This window comes from Ovis aries, chromosome X (genome assembly GCF_016772045.2).
Source record: "Ovis aries strain OAR_USU_Benz2616 breed Rambouillet chromosome X, ARS-UI_Ramb_v3.0, whole genome shotgun sequence".
NCBI lineage: Eukaryota > Metazoa > Chordata > Mammalia > Artiodactyla > Bovidae > Ovis > Ovis aries.
In genome coordinates this window covers 102,471,007-102,493,525 of record NC_056080.1, presented here as the reverse complement: position 1 = coordinate 102,493,525, position 22,519 = coordinate 102,471,007, and the positions used below count along the sequence as shown (strand labels likewise).

The window sequence follows — 22,519 nt, the reverse complement described above, 5'->3', positions numbered from 1 at the left end:
ATGGGACAGTCTGACCATAAGCGCTGGATGCTTTTGGTTTAGTAAAACAATAGCCCAATGCTTGCTTTGACAGCACATAGTCTAAAATTGGAAAGATACAGAGACGATTAGCATGGCTCTCGCACAAGGATGACATGAAAATTTGTGAAGCGTTCCATATTTTTGAGCAGTATGTTTCTACATTTCCCCTCAGAATTAAAAGAATGTTGCAAAGGTCAAAAACAGAAACAAAATACAATAATCCCAAATGATGTTTTCTCTTATCTCCTTCTCCGTGGGAAAAAAGACTGAAATGACTGGAAGAACACTGCAGTTTTCAGGTTCTTTTGATTACTGCTTATGTGACCCTGGGCAAGGGACTCTCCCCTTCACTAGACCTGTCGTTTCCTATTTGTAAAGTGTAACAATCTCAACTGAATATTCTACATTCGCACTTTTTGATTTGCTAGGTTTGTGAAGCGCTGTTATGGGTATGAGTACTCTTGTTAACTATTTCAATTATCCGACTCATCTAGCTAGTTGAGGTGAGTTTCAGGATCAGCCATTGCATGGATTTCAGAGCTTTCTCATTACCACACCCAGAGTTTAAAAAAAGAAGAAAGAAAAGCGAAAAAACTAATACTCCACTGTATTTCTCAGCACCAAAAAACAGAAGGTGCATGTGCAAGACTAAGAAAGTTCTTTTTAAAATGTTTAACTTTGAAATAATTTTATATTTACAGAGAAATTACAAAAATAGTACAGAGTACCCCTGGAGACCCTTAACTCAGATTCCTATAATGTCAATGACTTATACATCCATCATACATACCATAGTTATCAAAACCAGGAAATTAACTTTACTGTAATTCTATTAAGTAAAGTTCTATTAAGTAAGACCTTATTTGAATTTCACCAATTTTCCCTCTGATGTGCTTTCTCTGCTTCAGGATCCAATCCAGGATCCCACATCGTATTTGTCTGTCATGTTTATTTAATCTCCACTCTCCAACAGTTTCTCAGTCTTTCCTTGTCTTCCATGAGCTTGACACTTTGCTCACTGGCTGCTTCTTCAGGTTGGCTCCAGGGTCCTGCTATCAGGCCCCTTCCTTTTCCAAGCACTTCCTTACTTTCTGGAAGCACAAGATGTCACAGATTCATATTTTTCCTGCCTCAGTCAGCATCAATCATTACTCCGAGGATTCCCTGGTTCCTTTAATGGAGAAAGGAATTTATTTGGTGAAAAGACATGCCTGGAATGCTTGTGGAGTGCCAGGATCTATTCCAAGCGCCTTAGGTGGGTCATCACACTTGAATGCTTAGGAACTCAGGTGTTAGTCGCACAGCTGTGTCTGACTGCAATCCCATGGACTGTGGCCCACCAGGCTCTTCTGTCTATGGGATTCTCCAGGCAAGAATACTGGAGTGGGTAGCCATTCCCTTCTCCAGGGAATTCTCCCCAATCCAGGGATTGAACTGCATGGCGAATTCTTTCCCGTCTGAGCCACCACTACATCTGAACGCTCAGAAACTCAGGAGGTGGGTGCTAATAGGAACTTTGTTTTCACAGGGGAGGAAATTTTGGAACAGGCAGGGTGGGTACTTATCCAAGCCATACAGCTGGTGAAACCTGACCCATTGGTGTAAAAGCCTGAACAGGGTTAAGGAATAGAGTTGGCACGTGAAAAGTTTCTGGAATATAGTAGTCAATAGAAAGTGAAAGTGAAGTCGCTCAGTCGTGTCCAACTCTTTGGAACCCCATGGACTACAGCCCACCAGGCTCCTCTGTCCATGGGATTTCCGAGGCAAGAATACTGGAGTGAGTTGCCATTTCCTTCTCCAGGGGATCTTCCCAACCCAGGAATCGAACCCAGGTCTCCCACATTGCGGGCAGACGCTTTACCATCTGAGCCACCAGGGAAGCAAGCCCCAGTTAATAGAAGGTAGAGTTTATTACTATTATTATTATTACATGGTTCTCATAAACATAATTTCTGATGGCCTCATAGAATTTGAAAAATAATATTTTAAATATATTTATAAAATATCATTCCTTCCTAAATTTTAAAAGCCTTTTGCATTGCATGGAACAAGTGAAACTTTTTTTTTTTTTAAAGAAACAGTTTTCATTAAATATTCAAAGGACATATACCAACATGGGAAGGGTTTCATTGGGTAATGGAATTACAGGTTAGGTTTCATAAGAATTTTTATCTCTATATTACAGTTTTCTAGAAAGCATATTTTTTATCAGAAAAAAAATAACCATGATAATTGGTATATTTTTAAAAAGTCTATGATGGGAGAAGATCAGGCAGTATTTAGATATATTTTGATATTCTGGGAAAAATCTGAAGCTGACAGGAAGGATAAAGGGAGGGAGAGGTTGACTTTGCAGGATCAGCAAGTGGGAGTGAGAGAGGGAGAGAGGTCTACAAGAAGGCAAAAGGTAAGGCAAGGTTTATGCAGCAGACATACAATTCTATAAAAAGTGAAAGGAAATGCATAATGTTGGTAGTGGTACTTAGGATGACATTTTATTACGGTTTATTACACTTTATTTTTATCTTCTTGTGTATGATTTTTAAATTTATTTTGTATTTTTCCTTCCCTTATAAAGATGAATAACTTTCAAAATTGGGGGAAACTGTTATTTATCATGAAAACAAAAGGCAGAAAGCCTGTTTCCTGATGCAGAAGTTAGAGGTGCTGGGGGAGGGTGGCGCTGACTCCAGCACAGGGGCCACCCCATAGGAGCAGGTGACAAGGTCAAGCACATCACAAAATGTCTTGGGCTTCCCATTCTCCAGGGTTCTGTCTTTCTGGTGGCCAGTTGCTGCTATTTCTCTCTTATGGTCCATTTTCTCATCCCTATCTTTCTGGACTGACTGTAAGTAGAGACTTCTAAGATGGATACGTTTTCCACATTTTGACAGCTTGGATACTGGGTGACCCTTCAGTCAATGGTATGTTGAGATGGTGAATAAATGAAGATATTTATCGATTTCCACAAAAGGAGAACTGATCACTTTATAGCAGAAAAGCCAGCAAACACCATCTTTAGCAGGTGATAAAGGTTACCATGCGAGAGGAGATACGTCAAGTACCCTCAAATATGATATACACATCATTTCTATGGTTTTCTTGCCAAAAAATGCACGACCTCAATCAAAATCATGACATTGCATTCGACAAACCCAAATTGAGAGGCATTCTATGAGATGAGTGACCAGTATTCAGCCAAAGTGCCAAGGTCATGTGGAAAGACTGAGGAACTGTCGCAAATTGGAGAAGACTAAGGAGACATGATCACCAAACAGAATGTGGGGCCCTGGACTGAATTCTGGAGCCCAGAAAGGTCATTAGAAGGGAAATTTGTGAAATTCAAATAATGTCTCTAATTTACTTAATAGTATCGAACTAGAGTTATTTCCTGGTTTTGATAACTGTGCTATGTATGGTATGTAAGTTGTTGACATTACAGGAAGCTGGGTGAAGGGTATGCAGGAACTCCTTATACTATTTTTGAAACTTTTCTGTAAGTCTAAAATTACTTCAAAATAAAAACTTTAAAGTGAGGCTGAGCCATCCATATGTATTTACTTGGATGCTGATTCTAATTCCATTTTTCTTTCAAGAGAGATTTTTGAAATGTCCAAAATAGCATTGACTCTTACTGGTCAAAGATACTTCCTTTTTAACATCAGTAATGTAAGAAGATCCTTAAGTAAAATGTTACTTTCCTTGAGTCTCAGGATACAGGCGGTGTCTATGTGTTCCTTCCAGTGCAGGCAGACCTCTCTGATCTGGCTCATAAATGGTTCTAAAACTTGCATAATTCAGAAACCCTTGGGATTATGTTGCTAGGAGTCTTCTGTTCCTGCTAAGTTCTCCCTGAGCAAACAGGGATGAGGTAAATATTCAGTCAAAAATAATCAAATTTTAAATTGATGGAAACTGCTGTGACTACTGATAGTCGCACAGAATATACTGGTAGCTCAGGACAAAGTTAACTCAGGACCTACAAGGATATATTCACATCCATATACCTATACAACTGGTTTCACTTGCCAAAATATTATTATTATGCTTGTGATCATATGCAATATTTGAAGACAGTGTGGCGCTGTTTTCTGTTTTTCCTTGCTCAGTTCCCATCTTCTAGGAATGTATATAGGTTGACATAGCTGTCCTGTGACTATGCAGGCTGCTAAGGCCCCTGCCAGGAAATTTTTGTTAAAAAACTACACAAGGTGGTAAGTGGGGTGGGCAGATGTGATGGATGTTGACCCTTCATAATTAGATAATGACAGCACTTATATCCTTCCTGGATAACAAGTGGCAGATATCACACTGCTTCAAGTATAGAGGATAGAGAAGGCAATGGCACCCCACTCCAGTACTCTTGCCTGGAAAATCCCATGGACGGAGAAGCCTGGTAGGCTGCAGTCCATGGGGTCGCGAAGAGTCGGACACAACTGAGCAACTTTACTTTGACTTTTCACTTTCATGCATTGGAGAAGGAAATGGCAACCCACTCCAGTATTCCTGCCTATAGAAACCCAGGGATGGGGGAGCCTGATGGGCTGCCGTCTATGGGGTCGCACAGAGTCGGACACAACTGAACCGACTTAGCAGAAGCAGCAGCAAGTATGGAGGAAGATAATATTGGCTATGAAAACAATCATAGATTTGGGGTTGGTATTTTCAGTGATGATCTTTTGTTAAAGTCAAGGGACAGTCACTAAAAATTCTAACCTAGATTAAATGTGAACTGTAATGTCAAGAATTTGGCACAGAATGGGTTAAGCAATACTTTCTGAAATCAATTGTGCCAAGTGGACTAGGCAACTGAGTTATAAGAAAAACAGCTACATATCAACATGAAATGAGACTCTTATGTAGCTGAAAATTAATCTATGGGCTGTGATGTCTAGATCTCTAACTGAAGATGGTGCAAGCTTCATCACTGAATACTCAACATTCATAGAGTGATAGGTCCAGCACTTCAGCACAATGCACAATTAGCCATCAAGCTTAACCTCCTTATTTTGCTAATATTCCCTCATTATGAGATGAGTATAGGATATTGTTAACTACTATGCCTATTATGAAGGCAAAGAACCATCATCATCTGGTAGAGTACTTAGTGCTAATGGAATCCTTATAAAAACCAAAAACCAAAAGCAGTCACCCAAAACTCATCAAGTGATTGCTTCAGTTATTTAACCACTGATGGAAGAATAAACAGTACACAGATACATTTCAAAAGTGTTTCAATCACAGAAACGCAAAGTGGGTAGTGAATGCTGCAGTAACCATCAAGGTATGTTATTTGTATATTGTAGATAGGGCAGTAGTACAACCCACTTAGGTCAACTGTTTTCATGCATATCATGGTATGGTTTTTGTGTATATCACGGATAAGGAATAATACAACAGGACTACAAAGCTTTTGTGCAGATATGGAACTGTAATGCATGTGCTATCTAAATGGCAAATTAATTTTTTTAAAAGGCATTGTATATTTGAAATTCTAAGATTTTCATTAAAATTTGAGAATGTACAGATTATGCAAATCGTCTTTATCCTGTGTGTCTGGTCATCAAGATTTTAACATATGAAAAATTATTTTAAAAATACTGGATACAGTGAGTAAACAGTGTATTTAAATAATTAAATAATTAAGTGGCTTATTAGTATTCATTGGCCAGTATCTATGTAGTTTTGTTTTTTTCCATGTGATGCTTTATTATTTCAAGAAAGGTAAAAACATAACTGAAGCACAAAAAGGATTTGTGTAGTGTTTGGAGAAGGTGCTATAACGGATCTAACATGTGAAAAGTGGTTTGCAAAGTTTCATGTTGGAGATTTCTTGCTGAACGATAATTCCTGACCAGGTAGATCGACTGAAGTTGATAGTGATCAATTACTGAGAACAATCCAGGTGGAAGATAGCCAACATACTCAAAATCTATGTAGTTTTTGAGCTAAACATTTTCCAAGCTTTAAAGTGATAGTGCAGTATTGCATTTTGTTAACAATCATGCTCCATATTACTTTTCTTCAAAATGTTTCCATTATGGCATTCTTTTGCCTTTAAATGGGGAAATCAATGTGAACTGTATCAATGATTAGTAAGATCAAACATCTCTTCCTGACAGATGCCTGAAAAGATAGAACTTACAAAGCCTGCAAGGAACTCTATTTGTAAGAGCAAGCCATAAAGACAGTGATACTTTGCTTGAGGATACGAGTATGGCCCTTTAAAACATGAATGTGTAGTTTTAAATAATAGAGCCTTAACTAAATAACTGTTTTGAAGAACTCCTAAAACAACAGTTTAGTTAATAGTAAGAAGGTAACTTTTCACTTAATTCACTTTTTGGGGGAGGAGGAGGGATGCCACTTGGCTAGTGGGATCTTCCCTGATGAGGGACTGAATCTGGGGCCATGACATGAAAGCACCAGGTCCTAACCACTGGACGGCCAGGGAAGTCCTTAATTCATTTTTATAGTGATACATGGTTTTTCATTTATGTCATCTTATTGGAATCTCAGCAATACTCATGGAAGTTAGGGAGAGAAGAATTATCCATGCATTAGAAATGAAGCAACTCAAGCTTTGTTGGAAACAGTAGTGGGGCTGGAACTTCTGAAACAAGATACGTAAAGTGCCTAGTGCAGTGGTGGACCCTCTATATGGACTGGCTAAAAGACATGTCCTACCTCCCCTACCCCCAAACTAGTCCAGTGCTCTTTTCTATTCAAGGCACTGCCCAGACCTTGATTTAAGTAATACATAAATGATTTAAATAATATGTAAAATAATTACAGATGAAACGAGTGAAAATGAAATGAAGAAAACAAAATAAGCCCTTGAGTCAGAATATCTGCTACAAAAAAGAGCAATTCAGACATTTTCAATGTTAGGAGTTGCCATTATCTTTATAACTAGTGCCCATTCTTGAACTGGAATGGTTTGAAACAAAAACGAGCCATCAAAACATAAGCAAAAGTAACTACTTAAATAGGATGTCATGAAAAAATGTTTTCTGAATAAGTGATCATACGAAAGAATACATCTCTATTAGCCAATGCAGCCATAAATAAAAATGTTAATGAGATAAAATTGGTCTTGATGAAGTAAAACAGTATTCAGAAACTGAAAAGGTTCTTATTCATATTAATTCATTTTAACATATTTTGAAAAAAAATCTCAAATGTATCATAGCAAATCTTATTAGTTAAACGAGGAATCTACTACCATTTTTAACTCCTATGCTTTATTTATTTTTATTTTTTTTTAATTTTTATTTTTACTTTATTTTACAATACTGTATTGGTTTTTCCATACATTGACATGAATCCGCCATGGGTGTACATGAGTTCCCAATCCTGAACCCCCCTCCCACCTCCCACCCCATATCATCTCTCTGGATCATCCTCGTGCACCAGCCCCAAGCATCCTGTATCCTGTATTGAACATAGAGTGGCGATTCGGTTTGTACATGCAAAGATGGGCTCGATAAAGGACAGAAATGGTAGGGACCTAACAGAAGCAGAAGATATGAAGAAGAGGTGGCAAGAATACACAGAAGAACTGTACAAAAAAGATCTTCAAGACCCAGATAATCATGATGATGTGATCACTCATCTAGAGCCAGACATCTTGGAATGTGAAGAAGTCAAGTGGGCCTTAGAAAGCATCACTACAAACAAAGCTAGTGGAGGTGATGGAATTCCAGTTGAGCTGTTTCAAATCCTGAAAGATGATGCTGTGAAAGTGTTGCACTCAATATGCCAGCAAATTTGGAAAACTCAGCAGTGGCCACAGGACTGGAAAAGGTCAGTTTTCATTCCAATCCCAAAGAAAGGCAATGCCAAAGAATGCTCAAACTACCGCACAATTGCACTCATCTCACACGCTAGTAAAGTAATGCTCAAAATTCTCCAAGCCAGGCTTCAGCAATACGTGAACTGTGAACTCCCTGATGTTCAAGCTGGATTTAGAAAAGGCAGAGGAACCAGAGATCAAATTGCCAACATCCATTGGATCATGGAAAAAGCAAGAGAGTTCCAGAAGAACATCTATTTCTGCTTTATTGACTATGCCAAAGCCTTTGACTGTGTGGATCAAAATAAACTGTGCAAAATTCTGAAAGACATGGGAATATCAGACCACCTAAACTGCCTCTTGAGAAATCTGTATGCAGGTCAGGAAGCAACAGTTAGAACTGGACATGGAACAACAGACTGGTTCCAAATAGGAAAAGGAGTACATCAAGGCTGTATATTGTCACCCTGCTTATTTAACTTCCATGCAGAGTACATCATGAGAAACGCTGGACTGGAAGAAACACAGGCTGGAATTAAGATTTCTGGGAGAAATATCAATAACCTCAGATATGCAGATGACACCACCCTTATGGCAGAAAGTGAAGAGGAGCTAAAAGCCTCTTGATGAAAGTGAAAGAGGAGAGTGAAAAAGTTGGCTTAAAGCTCAACATTCAGAAAACGAAGATCATGGCATCCGGTCCCATCACTCCATGGGAAATAGATGGGAAACAGTGGAAACAGTGTCAGACTTTATTTTTTGGGGCTCCAAAATCACTGCAGATGGTGACTGCAGCCATGAAATTAAAAGACGCTTACTCCTTGGAAGAAAAGTTATGACCAACCTAGATAGCATATTCAAAAGCAGAGACATTACTTTGCCAACAAAGGTCCGTCTAGTCAAGGCTATGGTTTTTCCTGTGGTCATGTATCGAAGTGAGAGTTGGACTGTGAAGAAGGCTGAGTGCTGAAGAATTGATGCTTTTGAACTGTGGTGTTGGAGAAGACTCTTGAGAGTCCCTTGGACTGCAAGGAGATCCAACTGGTCCATTCTGAAGGAGATCAGCCCTGGGATTTCTTTGGAAGGAATGATGCTGAAGCTGAAACTCCAGTACTTTGGCCACCTCATGGGAAGAGTTGACTCACTGGAAAAGACCCTGGTGCTGGGAGGGATTGGGGGCAGGAGGAGAAGGGGACGACCGAGGATGAGATGGCTAGATGGCATCACTGACTCAATGGACGTGAGTCTGAGTGAACTCCGGGAGTTGGTGATGGACAGGGAGGCCTGGCGTGCTGCGATTCATGGGGTCGCAAAGAGTCGGACACGACTGAGCGACTGAACTGACTGACTGACTGACCCTTAATTTAAGGATAACCATGAATAAAACATGGAAATCGGTATATTTTTTGTTCTGTAATCATATATGTTCTATTCTATATAATATCTCATCCTCCCTTATATTTTGTTTGTACTCTACTACATAATATTCAGGTTTGATAACCTTGGCAATAAAACTTTCCTTATAAAATGTGCTCACAAATCTGAAATTGGTCAATCAGCTGTTTAGGAAGAAAATGATATGAACCTAGTATTGTAGCAGTAAGTTCAAGTTAAAGGTTCAAAATAGGCTTTGACTAAGAAAATTCAAAATGCCATCATTTTCCTCCTGGATGATAAGATTTTCACATTTTACTCTCTCCATCTGACTTTATTTACCCTCTGATTCGTCCCTGCCAAGTATCTTTTGGTAACATAGATAACAAGCTATTTCAGTAAGGACTTCTTTAAGTTAATATGAGGATTATAATCACTGCATTAAACATCTAAATAATAAATACAGAAGTAAAGTAAAGCAAGGCTATAGTTTCTCCTGCAAAAATTCTTGAACTTTTTTCTCTGCCTATCTTGGTCAGTGAGTTTGATGGGTGTGCTTTAGTCTGGCCTAGTTCTACAAATACAAAGTCTCCATCCTGCCTTAAAAAACAAACATCACTTTCATACTATTATTAACTTGACTAATTTCAAAGTACAACATATTTCAAAATGCCCAGAAATCAACAAGTGTCGATTTTAAATGATGTGCATTTAGATGAGACTCACCTTTAGAGAATCAAAACAAGCCACCACACGACCATTTTCCACATGGCAAATTCTTGGCGGATGGGCAAACTTGCAATCTGCATCAGCTCGAGAGCAGGTTCCTCTCTGAAATTCTCTACACACTTCCAAAGTCAGCCACTTGGCATCACGAACCAGGGCAATACTGACAGCCGTCATGTTGAAAGCAAACTTAAAATCAAGTACACCCTCTCTAGAGCACTATTAGTGCTATTGTTGAAAGGTTAAAAATAAATTCAAGCTAAATGTGAAGAGCTAACAGGTTGCTTTGGTGAAATGCTTCTTTGTTAGCACTTAGGGTTGAATTTAAGTCAAATTTGGTCTGAGTGGTCAAACAAAAAGCTCACCGTAAAATAAAAATTGTATTGGAATAACTAAAAATCAAATTCGAGACCAACTCCTAAGAAGGCAACTGTCAACGTTAAGATATTGAGTGTTTTGTTTCTCCTCTGCCAAAGTTACTTCAAATAACTGGCAGAATTTCAAAAGGATTCTGTGCTCTCCAGTTGATGTTTTCAATTATTCTTACAAAAGAGCATATGCTGCTGGCTGCCCGTCAATTTGTGGAATGGTCTCAGATCAAGGGGAGAAAAGGTTTTCTCCCTATATCTTGGATTTAAAGATTAAGATTGGTAGGATGTTACAACTGCAAGAGTTTTCTTTTGGTCGCAAAATCAGGAGGAGAGAAAATGACTATGAAAATTGAGAAAATTTGGCAGGGTGCAGGGTGCGGAGAGGTGGCAGTGCTGATGGTAGGGAGAGGGGTTTAGAAAGAGACAGCTCTGAGGTGGAATCCAAGCTGCAGCGTTTTCAGAAAAGGCACTTTCCAGAAACCTGCAAAAATAAAATAAATTAAAATTAGCTAATATAACACAATGCTTTTGTTTAAAACTCTAGATTTGGAAAAGCAGTAACATAACCTCTTTGAAACAGGAAGCATCTAGATACTGGGGCTTCCCCAGTCACTCAGCAGTAAAGAAACTGCCTGCAATGCAGGAGCCACAGGAGACACAGGTTCAATCCCTGGGTCAGGCAGATCCCCTGGAGGAGGAAATGGTAGTAACCCACTCCAGTATTACTGTCTGGAGAATCCCATGGACAGAGGAGCCTGGTGGGCTGTAGTCCATAGGGTCGCAAAGAGTCAGACATGACTGCGCAACTAAGCACACACGCATTCATCTACATACTGACGGTGCAGCGCAGCACAGTTGTCAGTAAGAAGGCCATTTCCCAGTGTAGAATTCCACATAGCAAAAGAAAGCCACCTCTTTGACTTACTGTTGAAATATAAGACTTGGCAACAGCCCAATTAAAAAGAAAAAAAGACTGTTGCATTTTGATCTGTTTGGGGGCAGAAATTCATTTGGGGTTCCACTGCACAGAAAATGCCACACCCTGACATGACATCCCTTTATGCACCTTTAGACACCTGTGTGTCTCCAGCTTTTAGAGGCTACCAAAGGCCTACCATTAAACTGGCTTTACTATGGTCTGGTTGAAGGCTTGTTCTGCCCTCAGAATCCAGAAATCAGAAAGAGGACACTGTGTACTTGAAATGTAAATTGTTGATGATCACATGAAACAGTCATGACATAACTAGCTGGAGGCCCACTGCAAATGAGGCAGGGGAAAGATTGTGAAATGTAAAATGTGCTTCAAGAAAGAAACCCTCGAAATGATGCTGGATTTATTTTTTTTCTGTGTACGCTCTATTAGTTCTCAGTCTTTATGAAGGGATATTGAGAAACTCAGAAGTAAGTTTCAGCGTGGACAAATAAGTGAGACAGAACGCACTGTTCCATACACTGGTCATATATTAAATACTGTGCAGTTTTAGGGTTTGCACTTCAACCCACTGTCAACCAGCAACGATTTCCAGAAACTCAGCTGAGAAGATAACTGTTAATTTATCAGCATGAACACATACCAAAATTAACTGGGATCTTCTAAAGCCAAAGTAAGCTCTGAGTATCAGACAAATCAACTAATTGTTAACCCATCAAAAAAGCAGTATGAAAGTTCTTGAAAACATTTCATTTACTTTTTTAAAATATAAATTTATTTATTTTAATTGGAGGTTAATTAGGTTACAATATTGTATTGGTTTTGCCATACATCAACATGAATCCGCCACAAGTATACACGTGTTCCCCATCCTGAACCCCCCCTCCCTCCTCCCTCCTCGTACCAGCCCTCTGAGTCATCCCAGTGCACCAGCCCCAAGCATCCAGTATCATGCATTGAACCTGGACTGGCGATTCGCTTCATATATGATATTATACATGTTTCAATGTGATAACCCTGTATGTGAAACAGCAAAAGAGACACAGATGTATAGAACAGTCTTTTGGACTCGTTTACTTTTTTAAACAGTTTCTTCAGTAATTTTACAGAATCTGAATTTTACAGGATCTGGTTTATCTTTACATTCACCTGATTTTTCAGATACCATTAGGAAATTTAATATACGGAAAATCCAAGCTTATCCATTTAACAGCAAAATGTGTTTCTCTAAGTCATTCTTAAACATATTATATGTAGTGTTGCCTTCTTAAAAAGTACTGAGCATAATTGGACCTCTGGTTGAAGACTTGGGGTTATAAATGTCCTGGGAAGTATTATAGTTCCCTTTCAGTAGCAGAGTGTTAATTGTCACTTCTACTGTAACTTCCCTTCTTGCCACAGTATCTGCCATGGTGGACTGTCCACCTCCTTTCTGGACTACATAATCATGAATGTTAAATAAGAGCTAGTTATTCGCTATATGAGAATCTGGGGACAAAGTACCAGGCTTTCCTGCAGAGGGTGTGTGGTGTGTGACTACTCTTACAGATTTGGAAACCCTTTTGCAATATGTTCCATGCAGTATGTTCTGGCCCGTTAAGGTTGTCAGGTGAATGACCTCTAGAAAAACATTTAAAGTATATTCTTTAATTTAAACAGCCAGATTGGGAAATACAAATGAAAACCACAAAGTGATACCACTTCATATCCATTCAGTTCAGTTCAGTTCAGTTCAGTCGCTCAGTCGTGTCTGACTCTTTGCGACCCCATGAATCGCAGCACGCCAGGCCTCCCTGTCCATCACCATCTCCCGGAGTTCACTCAGACTCATGTCCATCGAGTCAGTGATGCCATCCAGCCATCTCATCCTCGGTCGTCCCCTTCTCCTCCTGCCCCCAATCCCTCCCAGCACCAGGGTCTTTTCTAATGAGTCAACCCTTCGCATGAGGTGGCCAAAATATTGGAGTTTCAGCTTTAGCATCATTCCTTCCAAAGAAATCCCAGGGTTGATCTCCTTCAGAATGGATTGGTTGGATCTCCTTGCAGTCCAAGGGACTCTCAAGAGTCTTCTCCAACACCACAGTTCAAAAGCATCAATTCTTCGGCGCTCAGCCTTCTTCACAGTCCAACTCTCACATCCATACATGACTACTGGAAAAACCATAGCCTTGACTAGAGGGACCTTAGTCGGCAAAGTAATGTCTCTGCTTTTGAATATGCTATCTAAGTTGGTCATGACTTTTCTTCCAAGGAGTAAGCATCTTTTAATTTCATGGCTGCAGTCACCATCTGCAGTGATTTTGGAGCCCCCAAAAATAAAGCCAGACACTGTTTCCACTGTTTCCCCATCTATTTCCCATGGAGTGATGGGACCGGATGCCATGATCTTCGTTTTCTGAATGTTGAGCTTTAAGCCAACTTTTTCACTCTCCTCTTTCACTTTTATCAAGAGGCTTTTAGTTCCTCTTCACTTTCTGCCATAAGGGTGGTGTCATCTGCATATCTGAGGTTATTGATATTTCTCCTGGCAATCTTGATTCCAGCTTGTGTTTCTTCCAGTCCAGCATTTCTCATGATGTACTCTGCATATAAGTTAAATAAGCAGGGTGACAATATACAGCCTTAGGATGGCTAAAATAAAAAAGAGAGAAAAACTGGAGAAACTGAGGCTGTTGAACATTGGTGGTAGGAATGTAAAATAGTGCAGCTGCTGTGGCAAGCAGTCTGACGGTTCCTCAAAATGTTAAACAGTTACCATATGACCGAGCAGTTCTATGCCTAGGTATAAACGCAGAAGAACTGAAAGCAGGGTCTTGAAGACATATTTGTACACTCATGTTCATAGCAGCACTATTCACAGTAGCCAAGAGGTTGATCCATCCATCAGCAGATGGGTGGATATACAAAATGTGATATATCCACACAATGAAATATTATTCTATCCTAAAAAGGAATAAAGTATTGACACATGCCACAACATGAATGAACCTTGAAAAAATGATGCTAAGTGGAAGAAGCCAGTCATGATGGCCCCATGTTGTATGATTCCATTTATATTAAATCCTGAGTCAGAAAACAAGTTAATGGTTGTTAAGAGCCTGGAGAAGAGAAGAAAGTGGAGTGACTACTGAATGTGTATAGGGTCTCCTTTGAGGGCGATGAAAATATTCTGGAATTAGATAGTGGTGATGGCTATACAATTTTCAAATATACTAAAAGCCCATTCACGAAACTGTATACTTTAAATGAGTGAACTGGACAGTATGTGAATTATATATTGAAAAAGCTATTTATTAAGTCTAAAGACACACGACAACAAAAAAATCTCACAGGTGATAGAATTGGCTACCCTAGTCTTTTCTTTCTTAGATTCTTCTTAGGCACAAATTCTTCTAAGTAGTATTCCTAAGTTGAACTTCAAGAGTAAATTCATTTCTACATTTATATTATAGAAAGTACTTCTAAAGGAGTATGTCCTGTGAGTTTTTAAGTTTATATTTAAAGAAGTAGTCAAATTTAGTCCCATAACTAAATCATATAGGTTGCCTAAATACATTTGAAAGAAAAAATAACAAAAAAGTATATCTATATAATAATTTTTTTCTCAGTGCGTAAGACAGTGAGTGAAGTTCTGAAGGAAGATTTTTTCCTATCGGTCTATCAACTACAGAAACAATAATGAATAATAAATTTGAACTTTAAACTTTGACAAAGGAAAAATACAAACAGGAACTGAACTCTGGCCATGCATTTTATATACGACAGAGGGAATGGGAGAAGGAATTTTCTTCATTTTTAAAATTGGCCTGTAACCTCTGATGGGCCCCTGGCCAGTTCCTCAAAACATTTCCAGCCAGAACTTGTCTGCATGTCTTCCTTCAGACTGAAACTATTTTTGGAGCTGGCACAGAACCAGCTAGGTGCAACAACTAAAAACAGCTGGTGTGGCAGTGCAGAGACGTTCCCTCATGCAGCTTTGCTCATCTGTGTATAAAAGCCGGGCGTGAGGGAGTCCATTGTAAAAATCAACTTTGGGAGACAACACAACTTTATCTTCACTACTTTAGACTTGAGTAATAGGAATGCAATTTTGCTTTTCATGATTCTAAGGAAGAACTTAAAAAGTTACCATTTCTTAGTACATTTGTTCTTGTATAGTATTTGCAGCTCACAAGTGTTTTTATCTCATTGATCTTTGGAGCCCTAAAAAATACTCTACAGCAAAGGAGATAACCCAAAAAAGACCAGTGAAAGAAATGAAGTTCAAGGAGGTTAAATTATTTATCTGAAGTTACAAAGCCTTTAGTGGTAGAAGCACAGCTCCTGGCAAGATTCTCTGACTCTAAATCTCATGCTTAGATCCTGGTAGAGAAATGTAGCCATTTCCTATCTCTTATCTCTCTTAGGAATCTTTAACAAGGAAAATCAAGCATTTCTCTGTAGTACTTATGATTCCTTCTCAAAGTTATGTTCACACATATTGTAGTGCCATCTTCATAATATCTCCAAGTTGTGCTATACCAACATTTATCCATGTCTACCATGTGTTCTAGATGTGGAACAAGACAGATAAGGTCTCTGCTGTCATGGAACTTCCTATGATCATTTAAATAGAGAAGAAACAAAAGGCCTAGTGAAGTAGAATGATTATGAGAGTTTATGAAGGGCTGGAAGCAGACCCTAGGTATTCTAACATGGGGCTCCAATTTACCCATGAATGGTACACCAAGCACTGTAACTTAACGACATTCTTAAACACACACTCAAAACATTATTGAATAGAAACAAGTCACTAAAAGCAGTATCCCAGGAATTACCAAGTTTTACTGCCTTTAGGATTCTTCTTGAAGAGAGTACTACTGTTCCCATTTTGTAGATGGAGAAACAGAGGTTGGGAAGGGTTGAATCTTGCACAACTTCATGTAGCTACCATCAAAACATGGTTCAAACCCACCAGTCTTGAGACCAGAGCCCACTTTCTTAATCATGTCACAATATTGTATCTCTCTTATGGTACGGATCACACTTTTATTATAGGCTCTTAACTTTTCTCCCTTATTAGATTGTAAATTCCATAAAAATAGAGACCATGTCTTACTTAGTTTTTCTCATTTCAAATTAGAGCATTTAAGCATTTCTTGGGATTCTTACTGTGAAAGATCAAAGATTAAATGGTAACTAACCCTTTCAAGCAAGGAGTTTTGTCACTTGAGCACCTTCTACGCTGACTGAGCTTTGGCCACCTCTGTCAGTTTCATATCTATTAGACACATAAAATCGAGTATTTTCTCATAATTCTAGCTTTCAAGTTGAAGTATTAATATTTGAAATTCTTGATATATACAGCACTCAGTTTCCATAAGAAATGGTCTATTACTGCTTTTTTGATAGCAACAATATCTTATCTTGGATTTTTTTAAAATGTCATGATTATTTTGATAGGGACTGCATTAAATCTGTAGATTTCTTTGGGTAGCATGGCCAATTTTTCCAATACAAGAGCATGGGATATCTTTCTATGTCTTTAAATCATCTTCAATTCCCTTTATCAATTTTTATAGTTTTCAGAATAAAGTCTTTTATTTCCTTGGTCAGGTTTATTCCTAAGTATTTTTTCATGTGATTTTTAAAGGAGATTTTTTTTTTAGAGAATTGGACCAAATAATCCTAAAATTAATATAGAGCCATAAAAGACCCCAAATTGCCACAGTAATCTTGAAGAAAAAGAAAAAAGCTGGAGGTATCATGCTCCCTGACTTTAGGCTATACTATAAAGCTACAGTAATCAAAACAGTATGGTACTGACATAGAAACAGACACATGTACCAATGGAACAGAATAGAGAGCAAGAAAATAAACTGACACACCTATAGTCAATTAATTTTCAACAAAGGAGGCAAGAAGATACAATGGAAAAGACAGTTTCACTGCAGCACTATTTACAATAGCCAAGATAAAGAAAAAGTCCAAGTGCCCATCAACAGGTGACTGGATAAAGAAAATGTGGTGTGTATATATGTGTATATATGTGTGTGCTTAGTCACTTAGCCATGTCAGACTCTTTGCAACCCCATGGGCTGTAGGATGCCAGGCTGCTCTGTCCAAGGAGATTCTCCAGGCAAGAATACTAGAATGGGTTGCCATATTCTCCTCCAGGGGATCTTCCCAACCCAGGGATCGAACCCAGGTCTCCTGCATTGTATATACATATATATACATACATAATGGCATACTACTGAACCATAAAAAATGAAATATTGCCATTTTCAGCAACATGGATGGACCTAGAGAGTAGTCTATTAAGTGAAAAAAGACAGAGACAAATATCATATATCACTTATATATGGAATTTAATATATGATATAAATGAACTTATTTATAAAACAGAAACAGACTCACAGACATAGAAAACTAACTTACAGTTACCAAAGGGGAAAGGGATGGGAAGAGATAAATTAGAAGTTTAGGATTAGCAGATACAAACTACTATACATAAACAGATAAACAACAAGGTCCTACTGTATAGCATAGGGAATCATATTCAATATCTTATATAAGCTATAGTGGAAAAGAATATGAAAAAATATATATATATTACATATATTGAAAGGTTCACATATTTTCTCATGGAATTTTTCTTGATGGTAAAACAAAATTAATAAATATTTTCAACTGATACTATGGAAATAGCACCTTGCTCCTGAGTGGCATGCAAGGTCACTGACAGCAGCTACTTTTGCCCTCACTTTTTCCTATATTTTCCTCATCTCCTCCTTTCTTTTGCCTTCCCTTCACAAGTCAGCACATAACACAGAAACAATGCCAATGCCTGGTCCAGAAGATCACAAAGATGTTCTCTGGCAGCTAAAGCAATATCTCAAGAGGCATTTCTTTAAATGCATTTATCAACCTCCTGAATAAACAACGAAAACAATGTTTTCTTTCTTTCCATTTTAAGCTTTCCTTACATCTGTATTACCTAGGAATTCCTTGTGGCCATTTATTTTGGCTCTATGAATATATGACATGCCTGCCACACACTGCTTGAATTGGCAGGCTGACAAAGTTTAAAAGCTTTCAAGTTTTCGAATTTGCTTCAAGTTCTATTTCCCTCACATGTTTTGCTTAGTGGTCCACCAACCTGTGTTCTTTAAGCATATGAGAGGTCCTCAGATCTACAGATGGAAACCATGATTTCACAAGCATCTGATGGAAAACTGAGTTTTCTATCTGAACAAAAAAATAAGTCTCTAAAAATAAGGATATTTCACCTATGTGCAGAACTTTTTCATTAAGCTTTTATTAAAAAAAAAAAGCCTCACTGAATTTTTTTCACAATATTCCCAGGATAATAACTTTATCTTTTAAAAAAGTCAGGTTAAGTCAAATTATTCTATTTCATAAAGCAATTAAAAGACCCACCTCAGTTCATACACTGATCATAAAAGGGAAAAAAAAAACAGGTGCTACAGTGTCTCTTTCAAACATACCTCTGGCAAAATATGTGATTGGTTTTGTTGGTCAGAGGAGTTCATCTTTTTTTTTTTTTTTAAAGATATATCTCTTTAAAAATAATATATTAAATTATGAGAATTTGCTAATAAATGCCATGTAAATATTTAAAACTAATCCAGTTTAACATAAAAACAACCTAAAACTGGATTCTAAACACAGTTGTTATTTAAAAGCACTGGTTAATTGCTTATGTCTGTGGGACAGAAATCCCAGAGCCACTAAAAGATAACAAAAAAACTGAATTTAAAATTGAAGACAACAGAAACTTAATATATTTGGAAATTTAAACCCTATAATGTTCAAGCATTTGAGATGAAAGAAATACAAAATGTCACAAGACTGATTGCATTTAATGTGTACAGGGTGATTTTGCTGAAGATTCATTCAACAAATATTTATTGGGCATCCAATTGACCTAGGCAGTGATCCAGGTGCTGGGGATGCAAAGGTGAACAAGATTAAATCCCGGTCCTGAGAATTGTACATTCAATTGGTTGGCAATGAATGGAGATGGGAGGGTGGCGAAAATAAAAAATCGTACCATCATTCATTTTATCTATTTAAAAAATACCTATTATGATTCCCTAAAGTTCAAACAAATGAGGTCTTTAAAAACATTCATGTGGAATAATAAATGTTGGTGAAGATGTGGAAAAAAGAGAACCCTTGTACATTGTCAGTGGAAATGTAAATTGGTGCAGCCACTGTGGAGAACAGTATGGAGGTTCCTCAGACTAAAAATAGAACTGCCATATGATCCAGAAAATCCTGGGTATATATCCCAAGAAACTGAAAACACTAGTTTGAAAATGTACATGCACCCCCAATGCTCAAAGGAGCATTATTTACAACAGTCAAGTTATGGAAACAACCTAAGTGTCCATCGACAGATGAATGGATAAAGAAAACGTGGAACACATATACAGTGGAATACAACTCAGCCAGAAAAAGGAATGAAATGTTAGTCCAACATGGATGGACTTAGAGGGTATTAAGCTTAGTGAAATGAGTTAGAGAACTACTGTACGTTATCACTTGTATATGGAATAAAAACATTAAATCAGTGTATGTATCAAAAAAGCAGACTCACATAACACAAACGAGTGTTTGCCACTGGGGAGAGGGAAGTGAGTGAGTGAAGTCGCTCAGTCGTGTCCGACTCTTTGCGACCCCGTGAACTGTAGCCCACCAGGCTCCTCTGTCCATGGGATTCTCTAGGCAAGAATATCGGAGTAGGTTGCCATTCTCTTCTCCAGGGGAACTTCCCGACCCAGGGATTGAACCCAGGTCTCCCGCATTGCAGGCAGACGCTTTAACCTCTGAGCCACCAGGGAAGCCCGGGGAGAGGGAAGGGGAGGGGGCAATTTAGGGGTAGGGGGTTAAGAGCTAGAGACTATTATGCATAAAATGAGCTATAAGAAGATATTGTAGAGCACAGGAAATATAGGCAATATTTTATAACAGCTATAAACAGAGTACAATCTTTCAAAAATTGTGAATCACTATGTTGTATACCTGAAACTTTTTTATTAATAATATCATAAATCCACTATATCTCAATAAATAAATTTAAAAAATAATTCATGTGGGAAAATATCAGTTAATCAACAAATATTCATTATGTCCACCAACTATAGGCACAGACTTAAGTCACGCACATCGGGGGAACCAGATGAGTTTAAAACACTGCCTGTACTCAACAAACCTCTACTGAGTTTGGGAGATACGAACAACACGATATGAAATAAAAGCAAACAATGTAGACAACTGGGGCTTTCCACGTGTCTCAGTGGTAGAGAATCCACCTGCCAAGCAGGAAACACAGCAAACACTGGGTCAGTCTCTGGGTGGGAATGATCCCCTGGAGAAGAGAATGGCAAACCACTACAGTCTTCTTGCCTGGGAAATCCCATGGCCAAAGGAGCCTGGTGGGCTATATGGTTCTTGGAGTCACAAAGAGTCCGGACCCAACTTAGTGACTAAACATCAGCAGCAGTAATGTAGGCAATTAACGGCAAAATTCAATGACGTTGACAACAAATGGGATGAGAGTTCTGAGAAGAGGATATCACTCAGGCCTGAAGTTGTCAAGGGAGTTTTCTAAGAAGAGAAAGTGGAGCTGGACCTTAAAGAATGAGAAGGACCTAGGTGAGGGCAGAGCCTAGGTGAGGGTAGAGGGTCAGAGAGACTTCCTGGAAAGAAGAACAGCACAGATGAGGATGAGAAGATTTTGTAGGAAGTTGAGCAGAGGTGGGCTAGCTAGGATAGCAGGTTCATACTGTGGTAAAGAAATTATGTGTAGGTAGTTTCTGAACATTCTTAAAAATGGCTCCAGGAGTGTGTGCTTACTACAGAAATAGGAGCCTTTCTCAAAGATTTTAAGCAGAGTAGAAACTTAGCGGCCATAAACACAGTATGGTTAACAATGATCCGCCCTTGAAAAATTCTTTTATTTAAGGAACCCACAACATTATCAGAGCAGAGTTTACACACCTGACACACTCTGGAAGAAGAAAAGATGAGAGAGAAGTGGGTGGAAGCCAGAGTATTCCTCTCTAGTTCACAGGCTTTGGGAGGATAGGACAGGCAATGATTTAAGTCAGGCTGGCATGAAAAGTAGATAAAAAAACAAATGGAAAGTGCAGCTTCCTGCTTTCATTTTAATTACACATTTATCAATGACCCCCATCATTAAGGTCACATAACTATTCCAATTTTACAAAGTAGCTCAAATGCTTTTCAATCTCAATCTTTTAAATTCCTTTTAAAAACATAGTTGAAATTTCAACAAGGACTTTTTTTTTCAGATTTTGTCACAGAACAAGCTCATGCCAGGAATTACATTTAGATAGCAATTTTTTGGCTGTAATGGCATCCTGTAAATTCTTGCTACAGGACTTTAACCAGCACCTCAGTGACTGGAAAATGTTCACACTCCTCCCAAAGTACATACTGAATTGAACTCAATTGAATTTTCATGGCCAATTTACTCACTGATAAGATTTGGTTGAACACTGACTACCAACACACACACGTGCACAAATTGCAAAACAATCATCAGAAGCTATCACAAAATGTTTAATTATCCTTTAAATACTTACAAACAGCTCAAGGAACTCTTTAGTCAAATTTGTGAGTCACATAAGAATGACTATTGTCAGAGAGGTAAACTAAAGTAGCATATAAGTGATTTGATCATGTAAAGGGATTCATCACGATCTAGGTAGGCATCCTTACCTGACTTCATCACTGGTATTGTGTCCAATAAATTCAGACTCTCAATCTCAGTACAAAACCTCCAATTCTTTTTAGGAGCACTTATAAGACTAGTGAAAGGATAGAGGAAAAAAGCTTTATGGATAAAAAAGCTGGATGAGGACCAAACACACCCTGATTTCAAGGTTCAAGTAATTTAATACATCAATGCCCAAAGTTCTAGTCGACTTGAAGGGAGTTTTCTGGGAAAGTAAATTTCCTGAGCAAGAATACACAAGAGTTCTATCCTCTATCTCTGAAGTTACTGTTGCTAGAGGCATGATTTCACATTCACATTATACACATGACTGTAATGTTTATCTGTAAGCTAATTGCCTAGAGTTAATTGGAAAGCTGGCTACTTTAATAAAGAGTTATTCACCAAGAAAAAAAAGAGAGAGGACTCAAAATTAGAAATAAAACAGTAGACATTACAACTGATATCATAGAAATACAAAGGATTATAAGAGACTACTATGAGGAATTAAACACTAGCGAATTGGACAACCTAGAAATACTGGATAAATTCCT

The 22,519-nt window shown here is 38.2% G+C and overlaps 1 protein-coding gene and 1 non-coding gene across 10 annotated transcripts in view; one reads left to right on the top strand and one right to left on the bottom strand.

Annotated features, from left to right (window-relative positions):
- The window catches only part of MBNL3 (muscleblind like splicing regulator 3), a 128,789-nt gene that overhangs the window by 63,149 nt on the left and 43,121 nt on the right, over positions 1 to 22,519 (bottom strand). For all 9 annotated transcript variants that reach the window (XM_027962953.2, XM_042242571.1, XM_060408413.1 and 6 more), the window contains exon 2: positions 9,917 to 10,768. In XM_027962953.2, the coding sequence (XP_027818754.2) occupies positions 9,917 to 10,093 (177 nt within the window). In that variant the 5' untranslated portion in view covers positions 10,094 to 10,768. The remainder of the gene's footprint in view (positions 1 to 9,916; positions 10,769 to 22,519) is intronic.
- LOC114111876 (U6 spliceosomal RNA) lies at positions 62 to 164 on the top strand. Its single transcript, XR_003587607.1, has one exon. It is a non-coding gene; the product is annotated as a U6 spliceosomal RNA (small nuclear RNA).